The sequence below is a fragment of the Prionailurus viverrinus genome, chromosome A2 (assembly GCF_022837055.1).
Source record: "Prionailurus viverrinus isolate Anna chromosome A2, UM_Priviv_1.0, whole genome shotgun sequence".
Taxonomy (NCBI): domain Eukaryota; kingdom Metazoa; phylum Chordata; class Mammalia; order Carnivora; family Felidae; genus Prionailurus; species Prionailurus viverrinus.
This window is the reverse complement of record NC_062562.1, coordinates 161,249,272-161,274,166: the sequence shown is the minus strand read 5'-3', so window position 1 is coordinate 161,274,166 and position 24,895 is coordinate 161,249,272. Positions and strand designations below refer to the sequence as shown.

General features: G+C 40.1%; 1 protein-coding gene across 1 annotated transcript in view; it reads right to left on the bottom strand.

Annotated features, from left to right (window-relative positions):
* The window catches only part of CNTNAP2 (contactin associated protein 2), a 1,382,613-nt gene that overhangs the window by 692,118 nt on the left and 665,600 nt on the right, over positions 1-24,895 (bottom strand). The window contains exon 12 of the mRNA XM_047837856.1: positions 20,061-20,180. Coding sequence (XP_047693812.1) covers positions 20,061-20,180 — 120 coding nt within the window. The remainder of the gene's footprint in view (positions 1-20,060; positions 20,181-24,895) is intronic.

The window sequence follows — 24,895 nt, the reverse complement described above, 5'->3', positions numbered from 1 at the left end:
GTGCCGCCTGCAGAAAGAATATGCAATCTGTAATTGCTAGTAGAAACCTGTTCAGGGTGAAGAGTCAAGGCTACAAAGCTAATTTACAGGACCACAACTCTCATTATTACAGCCAGTTGTCAATTATACACACTCACATGTTTGGAACTTGAAGGTATTATAAAAATTCTGTAAAAGTACCAATATTAGCTAGGAATTTCAATAAACTTCTAAGTTTTTAAGAAGCTACACCATGATTTATATCTTCCTTTTTCTCCAAAAATCTTAATTCATCTTTTTTATCACAAGGAGAAAAACACGTATTTTCCTATCACATTTCATAAATATTTATTTACCTAAATGGCAGTGCTTCATTATTATATTTTCTGTAATCAATCAGGAATATTTATTCACTGAGCTCCTGCTATGTATACATTCTCTTCTTTGTATATAATGTATACTTTTCCAGCACTCATGCCACTGGAAAGCTTTTGTTGTTTTATTTCAGACAATTAAACTGAGCACTTGCCATTACTGCTGAGTTGATAGGAAGGTGGAGTTAATGATTAGTCACCAGATTTAGATGGGAGGAGACAAGTTCACCTGATGCTATGTCACTGTATTTTTGTCAGGGGAGACCTACATGCTTGCTCTAAGTTACTGGAATCTGTCTCTATGAGCTTTTTTCTTGGTTGATCAGAGGCTCTATGTTGTCCTTATTTCCAAAAGGGAAAACACCACCACAGACTCATTTTGCCAGGCTACCAACTTACTTCAGTGATTCTTCCATTGCCCAAAGAGATGGGGAATGTTCTGGTGAGAATTGCCACCACACCATGGGTCACAGTCTCTATCAATGACCATGATTTTTTTTTTCTATGACGTTCCCCCTAAATTTTGACAATTGCCATAAGTTGTTCAGATCTTAATCTGATGAATAATATTCTTACTTCTGTCATTTGAACTAGAGTGAAGGCATATTAAAGAATTTTGTCTTATACATTTGCACAGTGTCTCATTGCTCTAGGATAGCACTGGGAATAAAGCGGGTGTTATAATAAATTGAAAAGGTAGTGGCCTCCAAGGTGATACAAACTTGGCTTCCAATTTACCTATGCCTTAGCTGTCTCACACATCAAAGTGGATGATGATTCAACCTACCTCAGTAGAGGCTGGTGTACAAAGCACAATGCCCAGCATGCAGTATGTGTTTGCTAAATATGAGAACTTTATTATTGTTGTTGTTTACAGGCTTAAAATGTGGGTGATGAATAACTAAGATATTGGATAAACACATAATATCAGTAACATAGGCAAAATCATTGTGCAAGCTGACTGAAAAAGAGACAGCAATATAAAGTATTTTGGGGAAGTGTTCAAAATTTATTATTGGGGTTCATTCTATGAATATGTCCAACCCAATTTAAATCTGTGTCAGTATTTAAGTTGAGGCTGTCAAAATGCAGGCATCAATTTTCTCATCTGTAAAATGGGGTTTGACTAGGTGATGAGGATTCTCTTTAGCTCAAAGTTTTGGGAGATTATAATAATCATTACCTGGTAGTCAGGACTACAGGTTTGGTAAAAAGTAAGGCAGAAGGAGAGAAGGGGGAGGGCAGAACTATGTAGACAACTAGCAGGGTTGGGAGTAGGGGGTCATTTCAGAAAGTCCTGGGATAACTTGTATTCTTCTGGGGAGAAGATGAAAATTATGGTAATTGCTTATCAAATATTAAATCAGCTAGAGTTAAAAGGACAGAAGAAGGAGAATGTCTGAAGTTCAGATGCGGGTAATAAAGAACACTTGGGTTAACATGAATCAACTGCTAGCAAAATAACAGATTAGGATCCAGGTCTATCATTTACTACCAAACTACAGTATTTGTATTTTAAAATAAAGTCCTCATGTATAAGCTTTCTTTGGATTTAAAAAAGGCATTCGATTTTGAAAATGTGTGGGTTATGCTAGTTACAGTTCTGGCTCCAAGGCCAGACAAGTTAATTGTTTCACAGAAGGAAAATTTTAAATTAGGTACAAAGGTTTTGTCAAGCCTAAGAATTTCTGAGAGTGTGTGTACCACTGACACTTTGAGAAGTATCCTATCCTATTATACTAGTTCTCTTAAATGCCCACATTATGTTTTAATAGCACATTGGGAAAAAACGTTGAGCGTATTACACACAAAAGCTTTATGGGTATTGTTGCTTTGGATAAGAGGAAGTTAAAACAAGTGAGTTGATATAAAGAAAAAAAATGTTGTTTTTTTTTTTAATTTTTTTTCAACGTTTATTTATTTTTGGGACAGAGAGAGACAGAGCATGAACAGGGGAGGGGCAGAGAGAGAGGGAGACACAGAATCAGAAACAGGCTCCAGGCTCTGAGCCATCAGCCCAGAGCCCGACGCGGGGCTTGAACTCACGGACCGCGAGATCGTGACCTGGCTGAAGTCGGATGCTTAACCGACTGTGCCACCCAGGCGCCCCAGAAAAAAAATGTTTTTTAAATAATTAAATTGATGGTCGGTGGGCTTTGCAAAACTTGTGCAGATGGTAAACAAATCAGTAAAGTTTGGGAAATTCTGACTTAAGGTAATAAATGATTCTGCTCTCAGAAACTGCTGTAAATTAATAGATATAGTAGCATTAATAACTTTATAGCTTTTTCTCATTTGAATAATTCAATGTCTTTACTAGAAATAACTTAGCTACTCATATGCCATGCTAGATTATCTGAAATAATTTTATACACATTTATAATACTATAAGCCCCACACAAACAGATGTTATGTCTAATATGTTTTCTGTTGTATCCCTAGTGCCTGCCACATAATATGCACTAATAAATATTAGTTACATAAATAAACAATTATACAAACTTAGGTAAACACATTAAAGTTCTAAAAATTGTACCCAGGGGATAACATAGAGTAATCAACATGGATATTTTACATGAGTGGGAAATGACTCACACTCTGTCTAATGTCTGATAGAACCCTCCTCTATCACAGCTACCATTAAAGTTGCCACTAATCAAATCATAGAGTTATTCAAATTGAAAAAAAAAAAGAAAATAGGCTAATGATCAGAATTAGAAAGGGATTATGAACCACATCAAGTAAGGATCTACTGATGGAACTGGGAAGTCCAAGTGTGAACTTAAAGATTGTGTTGAGATGGATTTGTAAGATATTTCAGAATTTATTTTTTCTGCATGATTATTAAAGACATTCAGTACTCCTTTTTGTATGTTTATTCACTTATTTTTGAGAGAGAGAAAGCACGCGTGCAGCAAGGGAGGGGCAGAGAGAGAGAATCCTAAGCAGGCTCTGCACTGTCGGTGCCGAGCCCAACGTAGGGCTCGATCCCACGAACTGTGAGATCACGACCTGAGCCGAAATCAAGAGCTGGACGCTTAACTGACTGAGCTAACCAGGAACCCCTCAGTATTGTTAAATAATTGCAGTGAGAAACTAAGAAACTAGAGTTGAATTTGATTTAAAGATAATAAGCTTTATGAAGGGCAAATGGTGGAGGAGTTACATTTATGTTGAAAATGATACTTCTGTGATACAAAGAAATGGCTTTTTTTGGGTAATTTTGTTAAAGGAAATGAGATTTGCACACTTATAAAATTTGCATGATTTTTATGTTTTCGGAATCATCTGCACACTAAATATTTTCCCATTACGACACAAGAAATTAGCATCCCCTTTAAAGCAAGATTATTATTATCAAGGAGCATCTTTAATAGACTTGGAGTCTATTAAAACATCATAGGAACGCTGAAAAAGAAAGATTTAACACATTGACTATTTTTTGGACATTTTTCCCTCTTTCCTTCATCACACTACTATGAAGTGCTCTCCCCTGAAAGGGAGAGCAATCAGTATGAATAGGACCATGTCTGTAGAGCTAAAGGCAAATTGAACGGGCACCAAAAATTCATTTAAATGACATCGCAACACAGTCAGAAGCTCACCGGGGCCATGATAATCCATGCAAATGTTTTTTTTTTACAAGGTTTCTGCCCAGGGCTTGAAATGGGAGAAAGAAAATATCACTGGTTTTAACAATCAATCTCTAAATCCAACCTCCTTCTAATCTCCTCTTTTAAGTGGCTCTGTTATCCCCCTTGACTTTCTACTACTAACAAAAATATCTAAACAAGAGTCTTATAACTGACAACCAAACTGTATCATGTAGATAAACAACATGATGACGAAAGTCTCAGCATTCACAGAAGCTTCTGAGCGTGCTGGGTTCTTACTTATCCGTAATGATAATACAGATCCTAGCAACGTGTTGCCATGATAGAGGAAACACACATTCTATGGAAGTTGGAGTATTTTACTTTCAAATACAAATGAAGATCAGGATTCAAAGTATTAAAAATGATTATATAAGGGGAATCTGAATCTTTACATAAATAGAATCTAGAGCTTTCAAAGAAAAGACAGACCTGGGGGCACGTGGGTGGCTCAGTCGGTTGAGCGTCTGACTCTTGATTTGAGCTCAAGTCACGATCTCACGGTTTGTGGGATCGAGCCCCTCATGAGGCTCTGTGCTGACAGCATGTACCCTACTTGGGATTCTCTCTCTCCTTCTCTCTCTGTCCATCCCCTGCTCACGTGCCCATGTGCACGTGTGTGCTCTCTTTTTCTAAATAAACATTTAAAAAAGAGAAAAATAAGACAGAACTTGGGAAGAGTGGAAGTGTTGGGAATATGATGCTAACAGTAATTCTCTTTCCAGACAGTAACTATTCTACTGCATAGACTATTCCTTTGTGTTTTCCTATGTAATATCTAATTCAATTTTTTTTCTAATCTTACCTTCCTTTAACCTTTGTGTATGGAATATGAAAGGGAGGGGAAGGGGAAAAAGAAAGACTTGTTATAAAGTAGATACTGAAGCAAAAGCAAGAACAGAATGGTTAATAAACATAGTGGCTTGCTAGGTCTCAACAGACAAAAACTTCACATGGGATAACCTTTAAAAATCATTTGGACTGTGATTTTCTGTATAGACCAGCAGAAGGGGGCTATGGATAGGAATGACTTCGAGAGAATTTGGAAGTGCTTGCTTGAAAGTATCTTCTCCATATTTTGATTCCCATTGTTATTATTTTTGAAATGGAAATACCTCTGGAGGAGGTAACATAGTACATTAATATGCTAGAGCCGTATCAGATCTTTCTTCTTCTAAGGGAGAACATTCGGGGGAAGGCTCTGAGAATAAGGACATGAGAAAGAAGAAAGGAACAAGACGAAATTAAAGGAAAATGTTGTTCAAGCTGGCCTGGAAATGCAGTTCAGAAGTAGCAAGGGCGATTTAGGAGTCTGATGAATAAACTCGGTAACAGCATTGGTGGTTATTACTCAGACCTAACTCATCATTGTGCTTTACAGCAATTAGCCAACATGCTGATGTTGAAGTACCCATCTCTTGCAAATTTTTCCCAAATTTAATAACTTATGTTGACATAGTTTCTTTTTATAAGTACTTGGTAGGCAACCTGGGCAGTTAATTAATATGTTTTGTGGTCTGTAATTTACCTCTAAAATACATTCACAAAGACAGCTTGATATAATTCCATGCATATCAGATAGCTGACATCCAAGGGTTGATCCAAGCAAGAACACACACTCCATAGGAGGGTGGCTAGTATTTCATTAAAAGACCACATTTCAGAGGTAGATAGTACAAATGTGTAAGGTATACTTGTTTCTGCTCAAGACCTCATGGTTTGTTAATTAGCATAAATGAACTGCTAGTTACATTATGGGGGATGGGTTTTTTAATGGTGAAATCACTGGTGTTTGCTTAAGTTGATCGGTGAAAATAATTTAGAGATTCTCCCTCTCTTGCGTCAAAAGGATAAAGGATAAAGTCTAGGGAACCCTTTGCTTTTTATTCCTCATAAGGGTGACTGAGGCTGGATTCTTCAGTAGTTCTATTTCATCCATTGATTTAGAGGATTCTGGCTGTCTGATCGCAATTATAAAGTAAATTCGATCCCTCTCCTGCATTGCTTTCCTAGTTGGTGTAAGAAAAACGTCCATACACCGAGCATCTGGAAAAACTAAAGGGATAAAGAGCTGGGACTTTCAAGCTTACAGAACAGGCTGTGTAGACAACTTTTGAGCCCACTGCTAATAAACACATGTCTTCTAACTGTAGGAAGGGCAGGCTTGTCTCACACCTGTTTTCTCACTGGGTGCTGAGTTAGATGAAGTTACTCATGCTTACTTGTCTATCTCTAACTATTGCCGGCAACGTCCATCTACTAAGAGAGCCAAAGTGGCATCCGTCTTCTCACAGCAGTGCATTTATTAGTGCCACATATATACAGGTGGTGCTGGATTCATTAGTGAACAAGCCTAGATCACAGCCTAGACTCCAGTTAACCAGAAATCAGAAACAGAGGAAGACAATTTTTAAATAATACTAGTCATGATAATTTACATGATTTTAATTATAAGAACAAGGGTTTCTCAGAATGTTGCAATCTCTTAGAAGGGAAAAGTGATAAATTTATTCCCTGAAAAGCTACAGAAGTCTCTCATCCAAACCTATATTCTTTAATGTACATAGATTCTTGTGAATTGTCTTATAGATGCACCCACAGATGATAAGATGTTTAAAAGTATTTATGAGCTGTTTGGAAAATATTACAATCTGTCTGTGTCTCAGGTCACATGTCTTCAACATCGGAACACGAATACCTCTCAGGGTTGTTGTAAGGAATAACCAGAATACTACAGATGATACTATGCATCTACTTCTTTTTGCTTTAATTTTTTTTTTCAACGTTTATTTATTTTTGGGACAGAGAGAGACAGAGCATGAACGGGGGAGGGGCAGAGAGGGAGACACAGAATCGGAAACAGGCTCCAGGCTCTGAGCCATCAGCCCAGAGCCCGACGTGGGGCTCGAACTCACGGACCGCGAGATCGTGACCTGGTGAAGTCGGACGCTTAACCGACTGTGCCACCCAGGCACCCCTTTGCTTTAATTTTTTAAAGTTAATTAATTATTTTGGGAGAGACAGAGTGAGTGAGTGAGCAGGGGAGTGGCAGAGAGAGAAAGAGAGAGAGAGAATCACTGACAGTGCAGAGCCTGATGCACAGCTCAAACCCATGAACTGTGAGATCGTGACCTGAGCTGAAACCAAGAGTCACTTAACCGACTGAGCCACCCAGGCATCCCGAAAGCATCTACCCTCTTATAGAGAGTTGATAATAAGTGCTAAGAATTATGACATCCTTTAAATAAAAGGGATATATTAATAGATATTTAAAATTAATAGATTTCCATAAATTTAAAAGTCATGTTTCAGAAACTATTTACTTCTTATAGTATTAAAATAAGGGATTAAAAACAAGTAAAGGGTTTCCAGATTAGGATGGTGGATATACATGGCACTTAACTTCTAAAAAATCACAGAGTATATGTTATATATGCACATAATCTGTGTGTGAGAGAGTAAAAGGGAGAGAAGTTAATGATTGCATGAGGGCAGGAGGGCTGTACTGGGTCTATACTGGGCACACCAGGACATGTGGTAACTTACCCTGAAGTTTAAAGTCAACAAGACCCTGTCACTCTTTTCATCCTAAGTTTATTTACTTATTTAGAGAGAGAGAGAGAGAGAGCATGCATGCAAGTGGGAAAGGGGCAGAGAGAGGGAGAGAGAGGATCCCAGGCAGGGTCCACACTGTCAGCACAGAGTCCCCTGCAGGGCTCAAACTCATGAACCATGAGATCATGACCTGGGCTTAAGTCAGACGCTTAACCAATTAAACTACCCAGCTGCCCAGACCCTGTGACTCTTAATAACAAACACATAGCTAATCATTATGAGGAATCTGAGGAAAGCTGAGGAGCCTAGAAATAAAGGGGAAAAAGAAAAAGAAAAAAAAAACGAAAATAAAGATATTTAGAGAAAATGAAGAAAAAAGATGTCTGTTATCCTTGAGATGCGAGCAAAGGCTGTGCATTCAGGAAGCAACAGGAGAATGCCATTACAAAGGAAATTTCCAGGGGGCGCCTGGATGGCTCAGTCGGTTGAGCAACTGACTCTTGATTTCAGCCTAGATCATGATCCCAGGGTCACGGTATCGAGCCCTGAAATGGGATCCTGGAGCCTGTTTCCAATTCTCTCTCTCTCTCTCTCTCTCTCTCTCTCTGCCCCTTCCCCCATGTCTCTTGCTCACTCTGAAATAATAAATAAATGAATTAATTAATTTAAATAATTTTGTAAAAAGGAAGTTTTCAGGAACAAAAAAGAGTTCTTTGATTAAAGTCATGATGAAAAGTCATTCTAGAGGGAACATAAATCAGAAGAGACAAAATCACAAAGAGAACAACGAAAAGAAGTGTAAGGAGTTGCCAGCATGAAAGTGAGCACTCAGCAAATGGATGAAATAGACATACTCTAAGGCATGTTGTGAAATTTCAGAACATCTGGGACAAAAAAAACATGCTAACTTCCAGAGAGAAGGTGGGGGGCGGTTCCTAGTAAAGGATCATGAAGGGACCAGAGGGTGTGTGGTGCTGGAGAGAGAGAGAGAGAGAGAGAGAGAGAGAGAGAGAGAGAGAGAGAGAGAGAGAGACAGAAACAGAGAGAGATAAGGCTGAGGGAGACAGGGATCATGGGAAGCATGAGATCCAGCACAGGGAGAGGTGAGGAATTCCCAGCTGAACGACACTAGTGTGGCAACGCGAGGTTTCACGATGACAGCATGCCCCAGACACAGACAGCAAACAGTCTGGGTGGGAGAATGTAGACACATCAGCAAGATGCCCACGACCATTTTACAGTCTCTTAAAAACTGAGAAAGGACGGAAAAGCAGAAGGGGCCAAGATGGTTCCCCAGGGAAGACTGAATAAAATAGACGTACAGACAAGCAAAGAAGAAACGACGACGGCGACGATGATGATGTTGTTCTTGCCTGGTCTCACTTTTTTAATGCTGTCTTTGCTCAACAATATTACTGAAAACAGAGCATGATGTGAAGGGAGTTCAGCCCTAACAGAGGACATTCTGTCCACCAATGAAATAAAGACATTTTTGACAACTTTGTTACTTCCTCTCTTCACAAATGAGACAGATGCTGCCATGTGGCAGTCATTTGTAGGACACTGATGAGCTTTAGGGCATTGGCTTAAGTGAGTCCCAGGCAATATGGTTCCAATATTTGCCAGTTTAGGCAACGTGTACTATTGGTACAGTTTATTGTAACTTCCTCGGTTGCATCGATTGGACCAAGCTAAGGTAAAACAAGAAATTAGCTGCTCTATGAGATTCTCTCAACAAAATTGCAAGAAACCTTTTGATATGGAAATCTGTTTACTCAGAAGGGATGAAAGGTGACCCACAAAACTGAAAAGGGTAGGGTTTGGAGAGAGAAACCCAAACATACTGGCTTGAGGTCAGGCAGAGGAGAGGACTTCCTAGGGCAGGCCTGTGCAATGATTCTCGTGTTCTTTGGTTTCTGACGGTAAAGCAATAAGCTGACCTTAATTGGATCTCCCAAGGTGTTTTTCCCCCCTCCTTCCTGCCTGATCAGCTGATTACAGAGGACTAGATAAGAGTCTCACACCCCAAATGTCAGACGACTCAACAGCCCTTAGCTATAGACAATGTGAAGCCATTCTTGGCTACGGAGGAGGCAGGGGGAGATCACATAACAAAGGCACTGCTTTAAAAAAAAAGAGGTCAGAGTGGAAGAGAGCCAAAGCATAAGAGACTCTTAAAAACTGAGAACAAACTGAGGGTTGATGGGGGGTGGGAGGGAGGGGAGGGTGGGTGATGGGTATTGAGGAGGGCACCTTTTGGGATGAGCACTGGGTGTTGTATGGAAACAATTTGACAATAAACTTCATATACTGAAAATAAATAAATAAATAAATAAATAAATAAATAAATAATAAAGCACCAAAGGGCAGTGTATTTAAAATACTGTCTAGGAAGGCGTGTAAAAATATTCGGGGGTGGGTGCATTTGCACCTGGGGTACCCTTTCGGAGGCTCCAGAGGTGACCCTGAGGATCCAGTTATAGCTCTAAAGCTGTTTCCTCTTGATTTTCCATGGCATCCCATACTCCCTCCCAGACCCTGTCCCATGGCATGGGCCTCACCCCGCCTCTAATAGCGTTCCTCTCCTTCTCTCGATTTAAGTTCGAAACCCATTCGAGAGCTTTTGTGGTATTAACCTATCACTGTGACTGGCACACAATGAAGAGGTTTGAAAGAGAGCCTGGCAGGTGAAAGCCATCTGCGGAATAAAAGTATGAATCCGGAAGGGAGTCTTGGGCAAGTGGGTAATCAGTTACGGAGAAGAGCTCTCTTTTCAGGCTGTGTTTGATCAGTGAGTTGGTTCCTAGATTTTCAATTGAAGCTGTATGAACAGAATTGAATTCAAAGATTTATACTGATTGTGAGGAACTGAAATAGCTGAGCACGCGAGGCAGGAGTTGCTGAGTGATTACAAAGGTTTTTTTTTTTTTTTTTTTTAACAAAGACAGTTTGTGAGAGGTCGGCCAAGAGAAGACGTCCTAAGAGAAGACGCCAAGGAGAGCTCTTCTATGTGCAGGTTAACAAAGGAGGAGGTGCACTGGGTTAGGAGACGGAAAAGGGAGAGAAAAGGCCTGTGATGAGAAAAAATATAAATGAGCAGAGGGAATAAAATGGAAGAAGCCAGTGTTTTGAGGCTTCCACTTGAGGCCACGAATTTATCAGAGAAATAGTTCATGACACATGGGAACACCAAGGGACTGGAAGCATAGTAATGCCCGGTCTGCGGATGTTAATAAGCTTCACAGAGAATAGGGGGGCTGCGTGTGTCCTCATTTCTTGCTGGTCTCCTTGCAGAAAAGGGAAGAATGAGGCACTGTGATCACATTAAATATTACGCACTATGATCCCCAACACAATTCCATTCAATGTCATTACATTCTCACACCAGATTTGGTTAGATTCGGAGTAAGATTTTACATTGACAAAATCACTAGATATTGGCAACAGAATTTAAATTATCCTTAAAGTTGGGCTCAAACCCTAAGGGATGGCTAACCTAGGTAGATAGGAAATATATGACTTATCCTATAAAGCTCTCAGAAAACTGTAACTTGTAGTTGAATTTAGAGCTAAAACTGATAATAATTGCTTAATGGTTTCGATTCTGATTTCATGTAAAATGTGTTCTCTGATTAAAAACCCCAAGGCATTTGTTGCTCAATTAAGAAGTAAATAGTTTACAGCAAAAATGCTGTCCAAACCACAGATAATAAATTAGAGCTGTGTAAGGAAGTTTTGATGATAACGATCACCGAAAGATATGGGTAAGAGGTGCTCATTTTGGAAATAATATTACAGATCATACTACAAAATCCAAAATGAGGAGTAGTGTTTGAACCACACAGACACATGCACACCCACACACCACACACAAGCATATGTGCACATGAGTGTGCACACACACAAACACATACACACACACACAGAGTAACTAGGACCTCTGATTCTGAATCGCACAACCCTAAGAAGTCAACCTCCATAACTTACTAAGATTTGCTGTGTGACTTAGGGCTTAGTATTCCTAATCATGACCTACCTTGTGGGGTTGTTGTGAACTACTGGATGATGAACGAGTTAACACGGGTAATCCACCTAGAATACCGCCTAACATTAAGTTTGCCTCGAGAATATTTACAGCTTCAAGTATAGAATGCAAAGCCTTTATGACACATTTCCTACCATGTTAGTAATTCATATCTGGAGCTGGTAAGCAGTTTTTATTTTTTTTAAATCATATTTTCAAGATTTCCTAAACTGAACAATATGCTAAAGACTCTAAGAAAAATGATAATAAAAAAAGCTTAATATTTTACACACTAAACGTGGCACTGTTACTCAAAAGATAAGAATGAATGCGGCTGGAATCATGAATACTCCACAAAGGTATTCGTAGCAAGGTATGGTGAGAAGAATACAAAGATGGCCCCCAAGATTCCTGTCACCCGGGTTTACTCCCTGCTAGGCCCCACCCTTTGAATGTGGGTAGGATCAGCGAGTACGATGGGGCCCCCAATCAATTGACTTCCGTTAATCAAACAGGTAATTATCCTGGGTAGGCATGACCTACTCGAGCGAGCTCTTGAGAGACAGTCTGGAGACCAGAGAGATCCATCAACTGCCAAGCTGTGAGAGGGACTCATGGCTGGGACCTGGGACAGCAGCCTGGATTTGCTGAGAGCATCCACAGCCAACAGCCAGGAAGGAAACGGGGCCCTCATTAAAGCTACAAGGAACTGAATTCTGTCAGCAACTTGAATGAATGAACATGGAAGAGGATCCCAAGCCTCAGAGGAAATCACGGCCCCTCTGACCCCCTCATTTCAGCCTGTGAGACCTGAGCAGTGGGCCTGCTAACCCGTGGCCGACTCCTGACCGACGGAAACGTTGACATAATAAATTGTGAGCTGCGAAGAAAATGAATATGATCGAGAAGGACCCGCTTTGCTTTGCTGGGGGGAAGGGTATATGAGCAGGAATGGTTGGGGAGGTTCACGATACTTCCCAGGAAGCCACACGCACCACCAGAGACTCATTTCCTTTACTTCACTGCCGAAACTTCTGAGAAGCATAATAATAAATAAAATGATATTACTGAGTGCAAGTACTTAGGAACTTGAGTAACAAGCTCTCTATAAATATTAGATTAAAAAGACATGAACAGCTTTTACCATTATAGAGGATAATAGAATTTGATCAGCTAAATCCCAGGGCTTTATAAAGCACAAATTATGTAAACAAGCTTAATGGCTTTTTTGATAAAACTACAAAACTAGTTCTAGGAAGAATACAGGAGGTGTTTGGACTTCCAACTTCACACGCTACAGCACAGATGCTTACTTAAATTAAAAAAAATTAAACACGAATGCAGAGAGGGTTATAAAGAACATGAATTAGTGTACAGAATATTAAGAAAAACATTGTTTTTGATTTAGATATAAGGAGTAAGTTTCTTACTTACTGAGGATAATGGCTGGATCTAGCTTTATATACAATTGTTATTAATCAGCGGGCAGAAAGAAGCAAATGAAGCTTCAAATATAAAAGTTCAAGGTTTCTAGGAAGTGATGTTGGTAAACATCTTAAGAAAATAGAACTAGGAGCTTAAATGTTAAAAAAAAACTGCACGGATAACAGAGGTAAATACTCAAAATATATGATAGTTTATGTTCATGAAAGTCATATTTACAACAGCAAATTCTCAGAGAGAGGGTCAGAGTGGAGAAAGAGGGTCACCTCCTGGCAAGGGTGACCGTGCCTACGTTTTATAATACGCCCTAAGATCGAAACAAGCAAACCAGGCTTTGGCTTGTGTAGAACGATGTCTTCTTCCACAAAAGACTTCAATGGATACATTCTCTCCTCAATACCAACTCCACAGTACTTGAAGTGCTCTGTCATTTAGGGTACCCCCTAATTTCCAAGCCATGTAGCCCTGAACTGCAAATAGTCAAAAGAAGAATTGCATAGTAGGAGACCTGCCTCATGATAGAAAATGAGGAGTGCCAATTTATGTCAGACTTGGGCAGGAAACGAGTAAATTCAAGCTTATTTGAGATAAGAGGATTCTGTCTCTAGGTTATTTGACTGCAAGTAGTGACATTTTTCTTTCATGTTCCATAATAGAATTTTTCTTTTTCTTTTTTTTCTTATCCTCTCTCTCTTTCTCCCTCTCTCTCTCTCTCTTTTTTTAACGGAAGTCAGTGTAGAGATCCTCTCACTTCAGTCCCTACATTTCACTAACAAGGGAACCAGAAACTGAGATAGTGCTCAAAGTCCTACAGGGCATTTGTAGAGTGGTACCTGCCTATGGCACAGCTGTACCAGGCACGCCCCTTTCCTAATGTGGCCCTGGCTTTCTTTGTTCCACTTCATGCAATTAGCCAAGGCAGAAACCTGGGCATCGTTTTCAACTCTTATCGCACCAGCCACAGTCTGGCCAACTCGACTTCCTAAATATCCATGAAGTCAATCCCCTCCTTAACCTGACTGTCACCACCTTAAATCTCAGTTTCAACTCCTGGATTACAACAGGGGTTTTCTAACTTGTCTCCCTGTTCTTTGTCTAGGTCTCCTTTGGAGAATTCTACTCAAGGTCATGCTTTGGCAACTGGGTGGCTTGGTCATTATGCATCTGACTTCAGCTCAGGTCATGATCTCACAGTCGGTGAGTTTGAGTCCCACATCGGGTGAGCATGAGCCCTGCTTCTGTGAAAAACAGAAACCCCAGGTGAGCCCTGCTTTTCTCTCTCTCTCTCTCTTTCTCTCTCTGCCCCTTGCTCACTTGCGCTCTCTCTCAAAACAAAAAAATATAGTATTATCAAATGCTTGCTTTTCCCTCAGGACCAAATTTCAACTGCTTTTGCATGCCGTACAAAGCACTGTATGAGTTGATCAATTTTTCCCACCCCCTCCGCTACTTTTCCAGGCCCCACAACACCCACTTGTTCTTTAAGACTCAGCTCATGAGTCCACTGTTTTGTGGGAGATTTTGCTGGTCCCTGAGTCTAGGGTAACTGCTGATTTTAGGGTTTCCTAGAGTTGTCCATGCAGACCTTTGGAGGTTGGTCACTTCCAGCCATACCACATTCCCTGCCTCCTGCTTGCCATTACTTGCTATACTCAGGTGCATTGCCTTGTTCATCATAGACATTTTCATTGATTCAGTCACTCTCCATCCTCAAAACTTATTTTCATTCTCTAAGACCTAAGAAGTCACTTCAACATCCATAGGGATGACCCATTTCTCCCCAAAATGCTCTTAGATGCTCTTTCCCCACTTACTCTCAATTACATTCTCCTAGACGCCTACATGTTATTTAATCATCAGAAACCTGATCTCTGCTGAGTTCCTGAGAGCTCATTCCCAAGATGCCTTTTCCCTATTTACATCAAGCCCTAAGTGATATTACTTGTCATATATTCATATGCTAACAATTAGCACATTTATACCTAACCCAAATATCCTTTGTAAGGTCTTACTGTAACTGCAAAATTTGATTCTCAAGTTAGATGGTATACAGCACCTCACATTTAACTATGCCAAAACTGACTTCTTGAATTTTCTCTAAATCTGTTCTTCCCTTAATTGTCCACATTTCCCAATGGCACTGTAATTCACCTAGTCATTCAGTCCACATATTCGGGAGTTATTCTTGATAACTGTCTTTAGCTATGCTCACCCAATCTGTCATCCATCCTGACAAGTCTACCTTCAGAATAGATCTAAAATTCATCTCTTTCTCCTCACTTAAACTGTGACCACTCTAGTTCAAGAAGTAGATGATGCTTCCTTGGACTTTCACAAAAACTCCAGAACCAGTCTCAGTGTTTCTACTCTGTGACTCATGGCACCCCCAATGGTAATTTTAAAGAAGACCCTCTCCTTCTCCTGCTTAAAACCTTTCCATGGAGTCCCACCCCCTGTGCTGAAAAATAATTGAAAACATAAAAAGCAAGCTTTTCTATGTACCCCCACCCTTACTGCCTGGTCTGCTCTGGCCCTGCCTATCTGGGAACTTCACTTTGAGCCCCTCTCCGAGGCTCTCTATGCTCCAGACTCTGGCCACTCGGGTCTCAGGTTCTTGGAAGGAAACAATCTCTTTCATGCCTTGCAGAGTTAATTTACAGGGCTCATTTCCTCCCCTCACCTTCCTGAGTGCTTTGTCTCTTTTCAAACTTTAGATTTTGGCTAAAAAGTTGCTTCCCAAGAAAGGCATTATCTAAAATCCAGTATCCAAAGTAAATATGTCCTCAGAATTCCATTACTTTTCTTGATAGAAAAATTACTTGTTTGCCTTTTTTAATGTTTATATATTTTTGAGAGAGAGAGAGAGAGAGAGAGAGAGAGAGAGAGAGAGAGAGGCAGAGTGTGAGTGGGGGGAGGAGCAGAGAGAGAGGAGACACAGAATCTGAAGCAAGCTCCAGGCTGTGAGCTGCCATGAGGCCACATTCAAACCCACAAAGCATGAGATCATGACCTGAGCTGAAGTTGGACGCTTCACCGACTGAGCCACCCAGGTGCCCCTATTTGTTTGCTTTTTAAATGTGTTTTATTATTAGTTGTGAAGGCATTTGGTTATCCACTTATCTCACATGGCACAATTCCTGATGCATAGTGGATATATAAATTAAAAAAAAAGCCTGGAAAAAGGATTGTAGAGGTATCCTCAAACACTCTTACTGTTTTTCCATAAAGACTGTGAAAATATTCACATTCTTTGGGATTTTTTTGGTGTGTATTATATATTTTTAATTAAAATTCTTCCTTGAGTAATATAGATCCATATGCAGTTGTGATAAATAAGACAGGTCTCTTGTACCCTTCATTCACTTGACCCAGTGGTGCCACCTTGTAAAACTACAGTACAGCATCACAACCAGGATATTCACAGTACAGTCAGGATACTAAACATTTCCATCAGGACAAGAGTCCCTCATGTTTCTCTTCTATAACCACACCTTCTGTACTCCCACCTATCCCTCCTTAACCCCCCAGCAGCCATTAAGCTGTTCTCCATTTCCATAATTTTGTCATTTCAAGAATGTTCTATAAATGAAATCAGACAGTATACAATGTTTTGAGACTGGATTTTTTTTTCACTCAGCATAATTCACTGGAGATTTATTTTTCTTGCATTGGATCAAGAGTTCTTTTTTTTTTTTTTTTTTTTACTGCTGAAGAGTATCCCATGGTATGGATGTACCAAGTCTGTCTGGCCTTTTACCTGTTAAAGGGTATCTGGGTTCTTTCCAGTTTCTGGCTATTACCACTAAGTCTGCTGTGATAAGCTGCATATAGGTTTCCATGTGAACATGTCCTTATTCCCCCGGGGTACATGTCCAGGAATGCAACTGCAGGGTCAGGTAGTAGTTGCATGTTTAGTTTTTAAAGAAACTATTATTAGGAATTGGTGATGGAAATAAGGATGATTTTCCAGAGGTATTGTAAAGAAGAAATTGAGAATATAACAGAAACAGTGAGCTTAGGTGACCAAAAGATATCAGCAGGTTGAAATTGTGGACTGAATCGAACAATAACATTTTCTAAAAGGGACACACTTCAAGTCCTCCCCTATGATTCAATATGAAACATAATGAGGATAAGGAATACAGTACTTATTTGATAATGTTGAACAAACAAATACAATGTGGAGACATACGTTGACAGAAGTGTGGTAATCATGATTGTTTGGAGGAACTCCTTGTCCCAAAATCAAGGGAGACTTCCTTTTTCCTGTCAGGACCTAAATTAATTGTGTTTTTGTTTCCTTTGTCCTTTCTTTTAAATTAGTAATTGAATTGACAGTTTAGGATTCCAAAGAATATATCTAAATCAGAAGTAATTTTCAATAGTGTCTTTATTTTCCACCAAATCTACATCAGAAATTATTGGTCGGCGAGGTCCCTTTCCTTAAATTTTTCACATCTCTGTGCAAGTGAAAAGCTCTCCCCCATCCCACCCCAGCCATAGAAAGAAAGAAAAAAAGAATGATCCCTGCCAAGACATTGTTTCTTCCCCAGAGAAGATGTTTTGCTCCCATTTAAAAAATACGTGATATATTCAACAGTGGTAACACCCAATTATGCTTGGGTCACTGAGAAGTAGGACAGCTCTACTCTTTAACACAAATGTTATAAAGTAAGGTGCATATTCACTTTCTCAGGATATAGAGCGATAGATATATCAAGACTTCTAGAATTATTCATGCTGTCATTCCTTCCTCCTCTTCAACATAATATTTCTTGGAAATGCAACAGCCCAAACCAACCTGTGTTGTACCATGCTGTCCTAATGATGTCAAGTTCGTGTTCTTTCCAGATGAAGGAAGGGTTAATGGGTGGCAAAAGGCCAAGAATGCCAGCTGGCCTTCAATGGTCCCTGACACGCTGGTGTTCATAACTATCTTGAGTGATACAAGAAGCATATTCTTACTGTATAAGGTGGTACTGTACTCTTTATTGTCCGGATGTGTTTAGAGTATTGGGTTAAACTATAATCATATTTTGTATATATTAGAAGAAATAAAAATCAGGATTCTTACAGATTAAATCCAGTTCTCATCGATTATACTTGAGTTCAAGGAAGATTAAAATGAAGGTAAACAAGAAAGGACTTGAGTGCACTGACAAGTACAACCATCAATATGCTCTTACGTCAAGCTTTCTGGTACATGGGTTTCTTCTCTGGGATATGTTTAGAGTTCTTGGCATGGAAAGATAATTTTGGGAGGACAGCTACCATTTTATCATTTTCTCTACATACTATATTCCTGTCTTTATCATTCTCCTTCTGTTTTGGGCCATCCCTGGCTTCCTGATATTGCGGGGAGTCCTCCACAGGGTTTGCTTCCCCTCAACGCTGTTTGGGGTTCTCCCTTTGAGTGGCACAATCCTATTTCCATTTCGCACCTATGTTGGGGAATGTCATCGACAAGATGTGACTACTGATTGTCCCGTAAGCTGAACCCAAGCACTCCGAGTCTTCTCACTTCCAAATGTCACCTTCTCCTGTCCTTGGAATGTGGGTTCCACTAGCCTTTTCCTCTCCTAGAGGTTGCTCCAAGAACAGAGTTGAGATGGTGATGCGATGCTGAGAACACCTGTATGGTACATGTGACTGGACCCAGTTAAGGCCTCTTTAGAAACTTCTGAGAATTTGCTGCCATGCTTGTGCTTAAAACTGCCACCTGCCAACCTGGAATGACCTGCCTCTCTCCCTGCCCTCCGTTTCAGATTACACCAGAAAAGTTCCCTGGAGGGTTGCGAACCAACAAACTACTCAGTCAAAGTCTCCAGAGGTTGAGCCAGTAAGTACGGAAAACAAAGATAAGAACAAGAAACCCGTGATTCTAAAGCACTGCCAGATTTAAGAACCATTGGCCTCAAACAGATTTGTATTAAATCTTGTCTGAATAATATAAACAAGATATTTAACTCTCTAATCCTTCAAAAAACAATAATACCTTGCTCACGGGTAACATTTACTAAAAGTCTACCACGTGTCAGATAATATGCGAAGAACCGTACATACATTATTTCTTTAATTTATGTAATAATGTTATGAAGTAGATATAGATATTACTATTAACCCATTTTACAGATAAACATACTGAGGCTTATTGAGTTATTAAACTTAATAAATAACGTGCCCAAGATCGATGGAGCCAGGATGTAAACCAGGTGGTGTAAGTAAAGAATTCATCATGGTATCTGACACCCAGTAGACAGATCATGTAGTAATCATCATAAATAGCATCATATAATCATCGTTACTGTTATAATCAAATGCCTCAGCAGTTTCCATCAAATGCTGATCCTCTCCTGGAGCCAGTGAATAGTACATGCCCCACACTTTTCTACTTTGGAGGGTAAGACATTACTAAGTATCTGATGGAAAATCTGCTCTAAGACACCTGTATATCTTACACATTGTGGGTGTTTACAAGAACCCCACAATTTCATTTCATAACCCTGAAATTTAATATGGAAGTCAAGAAAAACTAGGTTCTCTTCTGATGTAGAAAACTCCAGATACATTTTGTGAAAGATGCAGGTGATGCCAGAATAGGATTTCAGTACCCAGAAAGTCTCCTTCTGTAACTGGGGGGCCCAGGGAAGCTCTGGAATGGTCCATAAGCTTCCCCTCACACGGGCAGTATGGACAGTCAAGCAGTCTATGTTACTCGTGGAGGCTGCTTCGTGGGTCAGCCCTTTCTATGGACTTCGACCTTCAATTTCACTTTCTGGGTTTTTCCCCTACATACTGATATTTTAAAATTATGTCCTGCTCAAGTCAGAAGGTGGACTTTAAAAAAAAAACAGGTTAGAAGATTTTATTGTAGAAATACATTTCACCGTTTTATGGAACAAATCCAACAATACATAGCTTATTACATGCTGAGATAAGAATGTGGCCCAGAAGAAATATACCTGGGTAGTACTGTCCATGCTCAACACGTAGAAAAGGAATGTTTGTGAAACATAAATATGGCACTGTTACCTGTCATGTTGCAGTAGACTTTCAGAGGCCCCAGCGGTCCACTGCCATCAGGATCTATCCAGTAGTAATTTGATGTCTGGCCCAGGTGTTTGTATGCTTCACAGGAAGGCTCATAGATCGCTGGAACAGAATAGCCTACATGAGAAAGGTGCAGCGCAAATGGCTCCCCAGATAGGTGCCCCAGCCACATCCAATACTGGCCAGCCACTAGCGAGCGGTATACCCTCCTGTTGGGAGTGGCATTCTTTTTCTCTACACTTAAATTCATGATTTGGTTCTTACTCTATAAGCCTTTTTGACCTAACAAAGATAGCGGGTTCCTGCTATGGCTTTATAGTTGGAAAAAAATATAAACCAAACAATAAATTGTTAAATAAATGTAATGTTGCATTAGGGCTCATGATCGTTGAAAAAATATTTAATCTGTAGTTATTTATATATGTCATCTCCTTACTGTAGGGGGCTTTATTTTGAAAGGCCATAAATATTGGTTGTTTTGTTGGGCTAAAAGAAAAATCCCTCTCTCTCTCTCTCTCTCTCTCTCTCTTTCTCTCTCTCTCACACACACATACACACACACATATACACACACACATATACACACACACACTTTTTTGCATAGATAGCATAAATTTTCCTCAAACAGCATGGGATTTCTAATCTTCCTTCATTTAAGAAAAAAGGAAAGACACATCCCTGCTTCATTTTATTATAGGTGTATTAATTACATCACATCTAGTTTTTGTGGAAAGCTGACATCAATGTAATTAAATTACAGGTTCCTTTTCATTGTTTTCCCTTTTGTTCCCATGCTCCCAACACATTTTCTTTTCTCACAGAGACTGCATCTGTTTTTAGAATACAAAATGGGCGTTTACATACCCCCTTTGTAGTTACAACTTCTGGAATACCATTGGGAAGACTTTTTAAAACAGCTCCACACTGACATTTATGATGACTTTGAAAGATGTCTTTCCACACTTGCTCTTGGCCAAAAGGCCGAGAAGCGATTGAAAGAGGTCTTTCCAAAACTAAGAACTACTTCTGGTAAAGAGCTATCATCAGATGCACACATAGTACAGTCTTTTGGGAAAGTGCACTGGAATTCACATGGCTGGGATCTGTCATTCTTCAACGATGGGTCTGATTCCAGGACCTCCCTTTTTCACTTTCCTCTCCTCTTCCATGTTCTCCGTGCCTCCCTTTGGCTGCCTGTAGTTTCCTCGCCAAGATGTTAGGCCTCCGATTCTATTTCACGTCAACAACCACACACCAGACTAAAACAATTCTCAAATGCTTTGTTTTACTTAACCCTTCTTTCCTCCTTCCATTCTTTCTGCAAATTATTGAGTACCTATGATGTGCTGAGCAGGGATTAGGCAACACAAATACAGCTGTAAGCAATTCAGATAAAGAGCCTTTGGAGTAGGGTCTGTTCACTAATTATTGTGGTATTACTCACGCATTAAGGTGCCACTGGAAGGGGTGAAGATGGAAAGTTATGCAGGGCTCACACGCCTTTTGTCCCAGTGTGATGATTAATATGCCCAATTTCAGTCTCCCAAGTCTCTTATTTGGATAATAAACTATGGTTGCTCTAATTCCGAATGCCATGCCAACTAAAATATTGCAATAAAGGGCAGCGAGGAAGAGTTTTTAAACCCTTCAGCAGGAAGATGCTATAATTAGATGTAGGTTTTAGAGAGAAAACTCCTGTAGCAAAACAATAGATTTTAGGGAAGTGATTCAGAAATTCATGAGCTCACAGAGGCTGTCATTGCCATAGGCCAGGGGAAGGATGACTGTTTCCATAAGAAAGTGCGAGGATGGATAAAGTATACGGCACTGACTCACATGTTTTTAAAATCAACTGGAGACGGAGACCAGGTGGGTGTAGGGAGTTAGGAAGAAAAAGAGTTCAGAATGACCTAAACGCACCATTTCTAACCGGCTCCTATTTTTTTGTAACCTCTCTCCAGATAATTACAATTTTTGTGGGTAGCTCAAAATGATCCAGAATGTCAGGTTAGAATTCTAAAGTTCTCCCTTTAGACCCTTTGGCCAATCTGCCATTAAAAGCTTTCTTTTTTTTTTTTTTAATATTTAATCATGAGTCACTCTCTTTTCTCCCGGTAAACACCCCATTTTCCTTATCGTGTGGTATCTGTTTACAGTAATCACACTATTAATTGGTCGTCTTACCCAAACATCTCTTCACTTTCCCAACAAATTATTCTTTTTACCCAGTGTTAGTCTGGTCCTAAGACATACTTTCATTATGTTAAAAAAATATGTAATGATTTTTCAGTCTCTGTGATATTACATCCCAGATCGCTATCTATGCCTACAAGACCTTCGACAAACCTAAGAGCTGTCTCCTGGTTTTGGTGACCTGCCAGTGTAAACCTCGCACACTGGTCAGGCAAATTTGACACAGGATCTTGCTCACCCTTTCTGGGGTTAACTTTATCTGCAATACACTACAAGCCTCTTTCTCAGTCTACCAACCTTCTCTACCAGAGTTAACAATTAACGCAGAAGTGCGAAGAAACAGGACTCTGCAATCAAACAGACTTGGGTTGAACTGACCCTGCAAAGCACTATGTATAGAACACGGGTAAAGTGCTTGATCTCACTTAGCCTTGTCTGGAGAAGAGGGATCGGGTACATTGCAATACAGTGACAAGAGCTGGAGGATATGACAACACCAACTGCTTCACCTTTCTATCTGGCCCACGGTCAACATTTAAGAGGTGGAATTTTTATGATTAATATACTACTTATTAATTAGGTCCTACTCACAGTCCTCCTTTCCTAAGGAGGGCCTCCCTAGTCAACGGTCCGGTCAATACACCAATCTTTCTGTACAATCCGGGGCATCCGTTGCTCATCTCACATCCTGTAATACCTGATTTAGAGTCCATTTAGGACTTGATTGACTGTTGGTAATGGAATTGCATATACAACCATTTTATTTCCTATTAAGACTGTGAATTATCTTGTGGGGAGGGTCTAGAAGATACCTTTCTCCTTCCTACTCCATGCAATTTAACATGGTAGATGTTTAAGAAAAGCCATCAGAACTAACGAAAGCATGATCTGATGGTAAGCGCGGGTAACTCCTGCACGTCTAAGAAAGCATCTAAGCACTCTAAAGAGGGCTACAGACCTTAATGTGAGGAACTAAGAGCCAATTCTGAAGGCTTGTAGATGAGGGAAATCTGGGTGTGCAAGCGGCTTGTCTCTTTGTCTTCACAGCGTGACTGTTATTCTGCGTGACTTTAACCTACAACTGGCCTTCTGGCTGCTTTTGCCTCATCGACACAAATGGACACCAAGTACTTCAGTCCAAACTTTATCATGTGTGAAAAACCAACTGGACAGCTTGTTAAGATGGGGATTCCTGGGCTTCCCCCCAAAGATTCTGATCCAGCAGAGAATTTGCAGTTGTAATAAGCTTCCAAGTGAGCCTGATACTGCTGGTCCTGACTGCATGTTGAAGGACCCTGCTCCAATCCTGGAAAAAAGTTAACTCTGGAAGCGTAGGCTAATTCCTTTTTTAGATTTAGATATAAAAGGGGAAAAAATAGAACACTGAAAGGCAAGACAGTAGAGTTTTAAATAAGGCTGGAATGCCACCCCACTTCACTCAAAATAATGAAAAGGGAGTGGGATACAGACCCCTAAATAAAAATAAGGGTGCCTGGGTGGCTCAGTCAGTTGAGTGACTCTTTATTTCGACTCAGGGATTGAGCCCTGTGTGGGGCTCCGTGCTAAGCACGGAGCCTACTTGAGATCTTCTTTCTCTATCTCCTTCTGCCCCTTTACCCCATTTGCAATCTCTCTCTGTGTGTCTCAAATCAAAAAAAATAAAACCCTAAATAAAAAGACATGTCTAAAGAAACATACTTGGATGAACGCACCCACATGGTAACAGGGATCATCTTTGATTAATAAGACTATGGATGAGATAAAACTTCATACTTTTGGGGCGCCTGGGTGGCGCAGTCGGTTAAGCGTCCGACTTCAGCCAGGTCACGATCTCGCGGTCCGTGAGTTCGAGCCCCGCGTCGGGCTCTGGGCTGATGGCTCAGAGCCTGGAGCCTGTTTCCGATTCTGTGACTCCCTCTCTCTCTGCCCCTCCCCCGTTCATGCTCTGTCTCTCTCTGTCCCAAAAATAAATAAACGTTGAAAAAAAAAAAAAAATTTAAAAAAAAAAAAAAACTTCATACTTTTCTGTTTTCCATACTACTTATAATGTGTGTTAGTTACACTATCATTAAAAATACACTTGCAAAATACATATCTGGAAGAATGGCACGGAGGTAAGATGGCAAGTACAGCTCGGTATAATGAAACTGTATTAGTTTTTTAACTGAATGAGGAATGAAGAGATAAAAACTGAGAACAAACTGCGGGTTGATGGGGGGTGGGAGGGAGGGGAAAGTGAGTGATGGGCGTTGAGGAGGGCACCTGTTGGGATGAGCCCTGGGTGTTGTATGGAAGCCAATTTGACAATAAATTTCATATTAAAAAAAAGTTGATTCAACATTATCCTAAAAAAAAAATCTCCTTTCTGTCATTTACTACATAGAAACTCCCTTTAACTTTTAGTTTTCTTAGCTGTAAAATGAAGGCAACGATACCTCCTTCACTGTTATTGTAACGATTAAGTGAAATCACACACACTTTGTCAACCAAAAAGAACTGAGTATATTGACATTTTAATGCAGAGAATGAGCTAACCAAAGCATTTACCCTGCAGGCCTCAGCCGGTTAGCTTGGTATCCAGTGGAGGCATAGCTGGGTTGTACAATTTGTGCACATGAAGCCTG